We start from the raw sequence: 12120 nt of genomic DNA, 5'->3' as shown, positions 1-12120 counted from the left end.
ACCTTAATTTTTACTTATATTATACTACCTGTTATAAACCTTAATTCTTACTTACATTATACTACCTGTTATAAACCTTAATTCTTACTTACATTATACTACCTGTTATAAACCTTAATTCTTACTTATATTATACTACCTGCTGTAAACCTTAATTCTTACTTACATTATACTACCTGCTATAAACCTTAACTCTTACTTATATTATACTACCTGCTATAAACCTTAATTTTTACTTATATTATACTACCTGCTATAAACCTTAATTCTTACTTACATTATACTACCTGTTATAAACCTTAATTCTTACTTATATTATACTACCTGTTATAAACCTTAATTCTTACTTACATTATACTACCTGCTATAAACCTTAATTCTTACTTATATTATACTACCTGCTATAAACCTTAATTCTTACTTACATTATACTACCTGTTATAAACCTTAATTCTTACTTACATTATACTACCTGCTATAAACCTTAATTTTTACTTATATTATACTACCTGCTATAAACCTTAATTCTTACTTACATTATACTACCTGTTATAAACCTTAATTCTTACTTATATTATACTACCTGATATAAACCTTAATTCTTACTTATATTATACTACCTGCTATAAACCTTAATTTTTACTTATATTATACTACCTGCTATAAACCTTAATTCTTACTTACATTATACTACCTGCTATAAACCTTAATCCTTACTTACATTTTACTACCTGATATAAACCTTAATTTTTACTTATATTATACTACCTGTTATAAACCTTAATTCTTACTTACATTATACTACCTGCTATAAACCTTAATTCTTACTTATATTATACTACCTGCTATAAACCTTAATTCTTACTTACATTATACTACCTGCTATAAACCTTAATTCTTACTTACATTATACTACCGGCTATAAACCCTAATTCTTACTTACATTATACTACCTGTTATAAACCTTAATTCTTACTTACATTATACTACCTGCTATAAACCTTAATTTTTACTTATATTATACTACCTGCTATAAACCTTAATTCTTACTTACATTATACTACCTGTTATAAACCTTAATTCTTACTCACATTATACTACCTGCTATAAACATTAATTCTTACTTACATTATACTACCTGCTATAAACATTAATTCTTACTTACATTATACTACCTGCTATAAACCTTAACTCTTACTTATATTATACTACCTGCTATAAACCTTAATTTTTACTTATATTATACTGCCTGTTATAAACCTTAATTCTTACTCACATTATACTACCTGCTATAAACATTAATTCTTACTTACATTATACTACCTGCTATAAACATTAATTCTTACTTACATTATACTACCTGTTACAAACCTTAATTCTTACTTACATTATACAACCTGCTATAAACCTTAACTTTTACTTATATTATACTACCTGCTATAAACATTAATTCTTACTTACATTATACTACCTGATATAAACCTTAATTCTTACTTACATTATACTACCTGATATAAACCTTAACTCTTACTTACATTATACTACCTGCTATAAACCTTAATTCTTACTTACATTATACTACCTGCTATAAACCTTAATTCTTACATTATTTATATTACCTGTTATGAACCTTATTTTTCAAATTTTCTAAACTGTTGCTACTTAAATAAATTCTCTTTCTGAAGTAGAGCTTACCCCAGTTTTTATTTTATAATTGCGCGGTATTTTTTGATATAAAATAGAAAAGCCATATTACTTTACCCCAATCAAAAATCAAGGACAAGTTTGTACTTAACACAACTTCCTCCGATCATGATGGCACAACGTAACCTAAAAAGGGTTTAGCAACCACTTATTTTGTTAGTACAACAGTGCGAGCTATCACAATATTCTCAATTAACATAAATGTATATATTCAGAATAGTTAAATAAATATATCTGCCAATGATCTGCAATCTATCTACAGTTTAAAAAAAAAATTGTGTCTAGTTTTATCTTAGAATTTACTTTTTAGCCCAAAATATAAAAAATTGATCATAACTCTCTTGCCAGTTTAATTACAATTAAAGCATGTGCAGCAAAATAGTGGCCATATTATGTTGCTCAACTCATAGAGGACAACTCCCACAAATAACCCTGTGCTACTCAAATTGCATTGACACAACTTACCCTACATGCAATATACTTCAATTTATGGAACAACCACACAATGTATCACTATTAATATGTTTAGGCCTATTATGTGAGTTATATATAGCATTTCCTTTTAAGAAAATATTAACAATTTTTTAAAAATAACTTTTACTAAGCATTGCAATGATGAAATGTGTAGACAGTATTAAGTATTACCATGTTAAGTCTTTATTGAGAATACATATGCAGGGAAAATCTAGCACGCAAAAACCAAGCCAGAACCATAGTTGTAGAATCAATGCAAACACATGTAATTATGAATTTTTTTATCAAAATTTGAAACTACTATAAACTATAGATGATTATGACATTCAGCAATCTCGCAATGAGTCTTTCATTGTCACTATAATACCAAAATTAAATACAGTGGCCTCAGCCATGCTTATTCACAATCGGAATTGCCTGAGGTAAATGGTAACGAAACAACTGCAGCATCTACTCCTCCTTCATGGGCGACCATTGGAGGAGCCTCAACCCATGTATTCATGCTAGGGTCGTACATCTCAACACATTTGAGGTTCTTTTGTCCATCGTATCCACCTAAAAGAATAGGGTATTTAGAAGATGAAAAGGCTTGTAGTACTATAATATAAAGCGTAATAACAATGGAGGATTTTAACAAAATCAGATGGTTTGATGTACTATATCACTTAACAGTGAGAACACAAAAGTTATGTGAAACATAACTCTTACCTATAGCGTAGAGTTTACCGCAGCTAGACACGAGAGCAACTCTACTTCTCTGTACGCCCATAGGTGCTACTGATGTCCACTTCTTAGTAACTGGGTTGTAGCATTCGCAAGTCTTAAGAAACCTCTGTCCATCATAACCCCCTGTCAAACAGTCTGCACCAGTTAGGCAACTGCAATGACAAGGAAATTAATTATAACAATATTAAGAGGAATTTGTTCACAGGACAGGTAACAGGTAGAGGTAAGAGGTAACACAAAGAGATAACCAGGCACACTATAATGAGATCAATAAGCTTACTCCCAGCTAATCACTGAACAGTAAAAGTAAAATCCAGACTCTGATCATGTGACTGCCCTATTTGGGGAGTTATCTATGGATAGAGTCATCAAATAGTACATGCACAATGTTTTTATTGTTCTTAATCAATTATTGATTACGACAATTATTCATTATTGATTAAGTTTTTGCCATCAGAAAGCTGGAAGTTGCTACTACTAACCTTCTTGAACTCCTTAGCTAGCTGCTTGACACTATGAACAAGGGGGGACAAATTTTTGATTCCCATTTGTTTCATGGCTTGTCTCAACTTTGAAAATATGAATTCCTTTCATAAAAGGCCTTTTACAAATGATTTACAGATTTTGTAAAAGGTCTTTCATAAAATAATCTCGCATTCAGTTTTTCTTGGCGCTCATAATATTATAAGAAGCACAGTTGATGGGGTGACCCTGGAGCTGAGTGTAACTGTTTGTTAGCTCTCCAAATAGGCAGATAGACAAGTTCAATAAGGAAATACAATGAATAATGATGCCTCTTCCTTAAATGCAATCAGTCGTGATATTTATCAACAAATATTTTTGACAGGATTTAATAGTAAACTGATGAAATGATTATACATGTATATAATAATGAATACAGTTGATGTGTTGATAAAATCAACACATCAACTGTAAACTCGGCTGAGTGAAATTTAAGCCTGGTTCGCATATACACCGAAAGCACCGGCAACAGCACCGCAGGCTATCATCGGTGAAATGTGAACCTGTGGGCCGAGTACCGCCGGTAATTGCTGGCGGTCAACGCAAGAGTTTAGCGCTGTTCAAAATTCATGAAGAGGCAAAACCATGAAGAGGCAAAAAGCAGAACCTTTCCGAAATGCACTGTACAGGTAAAGGTCAGCATTATCGAAATGGCGTGGTGAGCAAACATTTTTATGCGAATATTAGGGATGCGGCTTGTTATGTGAACAGAAACCGCCGAGCCTAGCAACGCAAGTGTTTTGCTGGGCAAGATTACCGCCGGAGTCTCGAAATCGATATGAGAATCAGGCTTTACATGTTGAAGCAATAACAAAGGTGACAAAAATGCTGTTGACAGGAAGCTTTGATTCAAATTCCTTTGCTATGGGGAGTGAAGCCAATTTTATTAAAATTTTAGAAATTATTTTAACCGAACAAATGAAAATAAACAGAAATCTCTCAGGAGCCTATAGCGAACTGTTGTCAGCTAACAACTCTGAGATCTTTGATGATAAAGGTACTCCGGCTCACCAGCAACATAAAGCTTATCATCAAGGACGGCTGCTCCAAACCTGCACCTCTTTGTCTGCATGGAGGTAATCTCTTGCCAACTATCTGTCAAACTGTCATATCTCTCTACCTATCATAAGAAATTAAATGTGTGCCAAGCTCCTTATTATCAATTTTCTATAGTTTCCACAAATGAGTTCGGAAAAAAACATTGTATACAGATACCTCAAGTTATCTGTACTATACTACAAGAGAACTATAAAAAGAGAAAGAAAGGAGAGTAGCATAAGCTTTGTACTGGTGAAGGTTGTCCTTACTATTGACTAAATCCTAGTATTGTGGTGGCGCCTCAGTTACATAGTGACTAATATACCAACTAGTGTATCTAATAAGTAGGTATAAATACAGTGAAACTCGGATAACTCAAACTTCAAGGGACCGAGCAAAAGTGTTCGAATTATCAGAGTGTTCAAGTTATCAGAGCACTGTCACAAGTCCATGTATTTACTTATTTATTAGTAGATACATGAACATATGCAAACTATAATATAAATCAAAAGCACAAATGGCTTGTTTCAAATTAAATGCTTCTAATGTAAAGTTTAAAACGTTTTTATCAAAAATTATAGAGATTTTTCTATCACTTGAGATTGGTTTGTTGTTTGAGGTGATGTTATTGCCAGGACGTTTTTTAGATTGACATTGGCAAAACTTGATCGTTGCTGAAATGCTCAAAGAAAAGACATATTTTTTTTTTGAACGTTTTACCCACGATCAATTTTGCCGATCTTTCTTGAAGTTTATGCAAAGATTACCTTACTTTATCTGGGATTCGTTAAGAGCAACACTCCGAGGCAGTTCAATTAAAAGTTTTACGGTACATTGTATATCACTCACGCTTTTTGAATGGATACTTATTGAATGTACACACGTGTTTTGTGTTTAGGTCAAACGATGAATAGTTTTTTAGCTAAGACAACGTATACGTTTAATTTTCAATTTTTAAGACGTTTTTCAACATTCAACATTCCGACGTTAATTCAACACGGAATCAACGTCGCAAAACTATTCATCACGGGCTAGCCGGGTCACGCACTCAAGGATTTTCGCCACGCAAATACAAAACAAAAACAACATGCTGTTTTTGTTTTGTATGTGCGTGGCGAAAATACTTGCGCCCGTGACCCGGCTAGATCGTGCTATTCATCGTAAAGCAGTATAAATCACCACATATAATTTCACCAAACCTTTAGAACAGTCGTTGACAAAATATTGTGCCGATGGAGGTAATAACGACGCTTATGAATTACGAAAAGTTGAGGCTTACCTCTATGGCTTGGAATAAAGTGATTTTCTAAAGCGATAGCAACCGTTTCGGTAGCCGTTGGGCAAAAAACAGTTCGTTATAACAGTGTTGAGTTCGAGTTATATAGAGCCATTTATCATTGCGTGGGAACGGACCGAGCAAATCCAGTCGAGTTAACCATGTGTTCGCTATATCCGAGGGCGAGTTATCCATGTTTCACTGTACTTACATATGGCCAGACCAAAAAACTGGTACTGGAATCACCCAAATAGAAAGATGAACAATTCTTAAGAAGGGGCCTGCTTTGATACAAATAAAAAAAAGTAGCACCATCTACGGCGTATTAGCTCTCAAACTAAAAAACCTTAATTCTTACTTACATTATACTACCTGATATAAACCTTAATTCTTACTTACATTACACAACCCGCTACAAACCTTAATTCTTACTTACATTATACTACCCGCTATAAACCTTAATTCTTACTTACATTATACTACCCGCTACAAACCTTAACTCTTACTCACATTATACTACCTGATATAAACCTTAATTCTTACTTACATTATACTACCTGTTATAAACCTTAATTCTTACTTACATTATACTACCTGATATAAACCTTAATTCTTACTTACATTATACTACCTGTTATAAACCTTAATTCTTACTTACATTATACTACCTGCTATAAACCTTAATTCTTACTTACATTATACTACCTGCTATAAACCTTAATTCTTACTTACATTATACTACCTGCTATAAACCTTAATTCTTACTTACATTATACAACCCGCTACAAACCTTAACTCTTACTTACATTATACTACCTGCTATAAACCTTAATTCTTACTTACATTATACTACCTGCTATAAACCTTAATTCTTACTTACATTATACTACCTGATATAAACCTTAATTCTTACTTACATTATACTACCTGATATAAACCTTAATTCTTACTTACATTATACTAGCTGCTATAAACCTTAATTCTTACTTACATTATACTACCTGCTATAAACCTTAATTCTTACTTACATTATACTACCTGATATAAACCTTAATTCTTACTTACATTATACTACCTGATATAAACCTTAATTCTTACTTACATTATACTACCTGTTATAAACCTTAATTCTTACTTACATTATACTACCTGCTATAAACCTTAATTCTTACTTATATTATACTACCTGCTATAAACCTTAATTCTTACTTACATTATACTACCTGATATAAACCTTAATTCTTACTTACATTATACTACCTGCTATAAACCTTAATTCTTACTTACATTATACTACCTGCTATAAACCTTAATTCTTACTTATATTATACTACCCGCTATAAACTTTAACTCTTACTTACATTATACTACCTGCTATAAACCTTAATTCTTACTTACATTATACTACCCGCTATAAACCTTAATTCTTACTTACACTATACTAGCTGCAATCAACCTTAATTTCCACCTACAATAAACACTATGGGGCCCATAAACTGCTATCTACACCCACATGTAGTCGACAATCTAATGTTAGAATGTTTAAAGAACATCTTATACATGAACTAGATACAAAAATACCAGCATATTTGAAAACTTATTGGAAGAAATTTAGGTAGGTTACTCAACGATGTTACATCTGGTTGATTGCATGATAACTCTGAGTGCAGCGTGATGATTCTGAGTGCAACATGAAACTCAAGTATTTTGGCTTTTCACGGGTCAGTGAGCCAAACCAAAAAACTGATGATAAAGAATGAAATATAATATATTGTTTGTAATATTATTTTGACTATTATATAAGTTGGTAGGTTAGAGACTACAACTGACAGCAGCAAAGTCTGAGCATTCATATTCAAGCTTATTATCTAGCGGTTGGCTGCCTTCCTATTTCAAGAACAAGCTGTCATAATAGAAAATGTCAGACAAATCTACAAAACATATACACTTACCGAGTTGCATACCAACCGACCATCATGGCCTCCAAGAGCGTATATGAGCCCACCAAGTGATGCAAGAGCTAAAGCACTACGAGGTTTCGCCATCTTGCTTAGTGGCTTCCAGCTGTCAGGGTAAACATGTAGTATATTAGCTATACATTGATACAGTGTATCAGTTATACATTGATACAGTGTACCAGCTATACATTGATACAGTGTATCAGTTATACATTGATACAGAGTATCAGCTATACATTGATACAGAGTATCAGCTATACCTTAATACAATGTACCAGCTATACATTGATACAGTGTATCAGCTATACATTGATACAGAGTATCAGTTATACATTGATACAGTATATCGGCTATACATTAATACAGTGTATCAGTTATACATTGATACAGTGTATCAGCTATACATTGATACAGTGTATCAGTTATACATTGATACAGAGTATCAGCTATACATTGATACAGTGTATCAGTTATACATTGATACAGTATATCGGCTATACATTGATACAGTATATCAGCTATACATAGATACAGTGTATCAGTTATACATTGATACAGAGTATCAGCTATACATTGATACAGAGTATCAGCTATACCTTGATACAATGTACCAGCTATACATTGATACAAAGTATCAGTTATACATTGATACAGTTTATCGGCTTTACATTGATACAGTGTATCAGTTATACATTGATACAGAGTATCAGCTATACATTGATACAGTGTATCAGTTATACATTGATACAGAGTATCAGCTATACATTGATACCGTGTATTAGCTATACATGGATGCAGAGTATCAGCTATACATTGTGGTGTAGTGTATAATTTATATATTATTATTATAGTATATAGGTTATGTTGATCTGGTGTACCAGTCATATATTGATGCAGTGCATCGGCTATACATTAGTGTAGTATAGGTAGTAGCTATACATTTCTGTAATATATTAGCTATACATTAGTATAGTTTATATAGCTATACATCATTGCAGTCATAGGTTAGAAATCAGCAAGGACTTGGTGAATAGCTGTTCAGAAAACTGCCACTTGCCTGTTATTTTCTCTAGTATAACATTCTAGTGAGTCTGAAGAAGATGTTCCATCATAGCCTCCACAGGCATAGATCTTGTCACCCAGTGCTGCGACACCAAGTGCGCTGCAATTAAATACAGCAGTAATAATTCCACGTTTTAGAACAGCATATTCTTACTCTGGTCGTAGTACAACATAATTGGAAAATTGACAGCGTCGTTGTATCATCAACTTTTATATAGAGCTGTATATTTTTGTTTGTTCTTTGCTGAGGCTGGTTTGTTGAAGCAATACCATATCAAAGTTGCATGGAGAGCAAGCCATAAGGAACTGATTCTTTATTAGTCTATTAGTAAATTTCCAAGTAGAGATGTTCATATTAACCTAGCTACATGATGCACGCTACCTCCTTGGACAGCTTAAGGAGGCTACCGGTGTCCATTTCTGATCAAGAGGGTCAAATATTTCAACATTATTGAGTCTCTCGATGCCGTTGTACCCTCCGATGGCATAAAGCTGCCCATTCAGCACACTCACTCCAACTCTGCTGCGAGGGGTATGCATGGGCACATAATTGGTCCATCTGTTTTGCAGATGACTAAAGATCTCCATGGTGCTTTCTGGGTCACCTGTAAACCACAGAACTCACTGAGTCACCTGTAAACCATGGTGCTTTCTGATTCACCTGCAACCACAGTGCTTTCTGAGTCGCCTAGAAATCATAGGACCTTTTTTGAGTCGCTGTAGACCATGGTGCATTTTTAGTCACCTGTACAACTATAATGCTTTCTGAGTCACCTATAAACCCCAGTGTCCTCAGACCAGCCAGTAAGCCACAGAGACTAAAACAGTTGCCAAATTACATGCATTAAATTAGACTAGTAGGTCACTTAATTTTGACCTAGAGAAGACTCTTTTAAAACTGAAATGACGAAATTATGCTTGGTCAGAGATCCTGATAGTTACCGTTGTAAGCTGTTGGTAAGTGTAAAATATGACAGTTGTGACATAGCCTTTTGCCAGCAAATAACTGTAAACAGGCACGGCGATTCCTCAAGCCCTAACAGGAAATATATGCAGAGAATTACAAGCTATCCTAAAATTCTCAGTCCTACCCCTACATGAACTACATGAATGGCAGATCTGTCACCAAATGCCCAAGCTTAGGAGCAAAGACAACAGCCCTGTGCACGCTGAGCCGAAATACATGTACTAGCTTATTCTGACTCGCTGATTCAATATTGCACAACAGTTGTTAGTCATCACCCTCCATCACATGATGGGCTTACATCAAGTCAAGTCTGACTTACAGTGAATAAGGAAGATACTTTAAGCGAGAACATAAAACTTGCATATGTCACTTTTACATGTTTATCATTGGCGTATATACGTGTATTTTAGAGCAAAAATTCCTTAATGTGTTTCATACTACACCGAAACAATTAAAGAAATTGAGTTATGTTTGTACATGTTAAAGGCTCATAACCTGTACTGTAAACTCATAACCTACAAGCTGTATTGATGTGTAGCAGTTTTCATCTAGGCATCTACACATATTCATCTGTACATATATGTTAGCATTGGTATGCTGGAGAAACTGAATGAAACTGCTCAAATGTACTTTATAATGTTCATTGTTTCAGAAATAACCATTTTTTTATACCAGAAGTTGAGCATTAGATCAAAATACGGGGTGAACAGCATGATGACTCATGAAGACTGTCCTACCTGAAGGAATTTGACCTCCAAGAGCGATTATATATTCAACCATCTTGGTATCATTCTGAGCCACAAAGTGGTGACAAGGGTAACCATCGGGTGAATCCCTGCAAACCAAGTCAATATGAGTGAACCCCTGCTTTGAGGTAAATCCTGTTGCTGACAAGTGTGGTTTGCATAAAGACTGCTTGACAACTAATGTTGAATATGTTAAACTTGAACCTCTGGAAATCAATATGGCTGTTTTTTCCTATTTCTAACCTACATGTATTCAGCACAGTAAACAAACCACACGGTCACTGCAAGGAATAGCTTCTATCTAAACCAAAGTTTCCTCTAATAAATTTGTTTACACGGTGAGGTTTTGTTGGCGAATGTGCAGTTTCAAATTACCTGCAAGAAAAGTTGTATGTGTAAAGAGCAAATCACGAGTATCATCAACTGCATCTGGATTATCATCAGATATTAACCTGACAACCATTAGCAAGTGGTGAATGCTTCTCATAAGCTTATTTTCACCATTTTACTGAGCACATATTTTCAATTTCCGGCTATTCATTATTACCATTATCTGGAGTAAAAGTATTAAGTGGACGTGTCAAAAGTTAACATATCCTGTACAAATAGGTGAGGCTCACATTGTCACAATATGTTAGTTTTCTAAAAGATCTGCTCCCTAAATGCATGTTTCACAACCACTTCCTCTAAATTTACCATTATCATGCTAGACAGGGAAAATCTTAGTAATTAAACACTCTATAGAAGTACATACAGGTACCTGAATGGTTGCTCAGTGCTCAAGTTCCAACTGTGAAACTGTTAAACCAGGTACACAGACCTCAAAAGCTACAACTACAAGTAGTGTAAAAACACTTGTGAACATGAAACATGGCAAAGCATGAAGATCACTTACCGACCAGCCATTCTGTATTACGCTTTGAAAACAAAATATATTCTCTGCATGTTGCATAGATACTTGTAGCAAAGTATGACTCACCTTTTAAGAATGGGTTCCGTATAAGAAGATAGCGGAGTATCATGTTCTGTTTATGTGCCTTCAGCATGACTCATTGGGGTCAAGTCAGGTCAGAACAAGTTGACTTTAACATTCAAGTAGAAGGAAGTACAGCTAGCAGAGAGTCGACTAGCTTCAGCAGAGACATTTTGCTAGACTGTGTAATCACTTTAATCGCCTTTATGAGGTAATATTCATGACCCCCCAACTATTAAATATATTTATATGTTTTAAAATAAGTCTACATACATGTAGATTAATCTATGACAGTCTAAGGCTTTACCCTTTTGACATAATATGCAGTAAGAAAATTGTGTAACATGCTTTTATGAGCCATCTCTTGCAGAATAGAAGTAAGATGGCTCATAGTATGTTTCCTCTTTTGCATTTTCTGTGGGCTTTGATTTGTTATGACAATTGAGATCTAAACATTGTTACCGTGCTGATGTAAGTATGATTTACGAATGGCAAAGACCTGACAAAGCTATAGCAAAAGATGTTTAGCAGTTGAGCTTTATGACCACAATAGTCCTCACTGTCGGGCTACAATAGGGGAAATGTCTTCAGCAGATGGCAATGAACATGAAGATAATCTGGTAACAATGATACCGAAACTTACGAGAAAGCTGTAGTATTAGCTATGTAGCAAG

General features: G+C 34.2%; 2 protein-coding genes across 2 annotated transcripts in view; both read right to left on the bottom strand.

The window, feature by feature from the left end:
- Positions 1 to 2504: 2504 nt before the first annotated feature.
- Positions 2505 to 12120, bottom strand: part of LOC137385557 (kelch-like protein 18) — a 31831-nt gene continuing 22215 nt past the window's right edge. The window contains exons 12-13 of the mRNA XM_068072039.1: positions 2887 to 3027; positions 2505 to 2733 (exon numbers count right to left, since the gene is read on the bottom strand). Coding sequence (XP_067928140.1) covers positions 2576 to 2733; positions 2887 to 3027 — 299 coding nt within the window. The 3' untranslated portion in view covers positions 2505 to 2575. The remainder of the gene's footprint in view (positions 2734 to 2886; positions 3028 to 12120) is intronic.
- LOC137385415 (kelch-like protein 18) lies at positions 3858 to 11419 on the bottom strand. The gene is made up of 7 exons (XM_068071867.1): positions 11369 to 11419; positions 10465 to 10562; positions 9143 to 9365; positions 8756 to 8860; positions 7693 to 7804; positions 4438 to 4546; positions 3858 to 3982 (listed from the first exon to the last, which is right to left on the bottom strand). Exons 1-7 carry the CDS (start codon positions 11377 to 11379, stop codon positions 3858 to 3860), a joined length of 783 nt encoding a protein of 260 aa, XP_067927968.1. The 5' UTR covers positions 11380 to 11419.

Source organism: Watersipora subatra, chromosome 1 (genome assembly GCF_963576615.1).
Source record: "Watersipora subatra chromosome 1, tzWatSuba1.1, whole genome shotgun sequence".
In the NCBI taxonomy this organism is placed as follows: Eukaryota; Metazoa; Bryozoa; class Gymnolaemata; order Cheilostomatida; family Watersiporidae; genus Watersipora; species Watersipora subatra.
The sequence above is the reverse complement of the archived record's forward strand: the minus strand, read 5'-3'. Positions and strand labels throughout refer to the sequence as shown.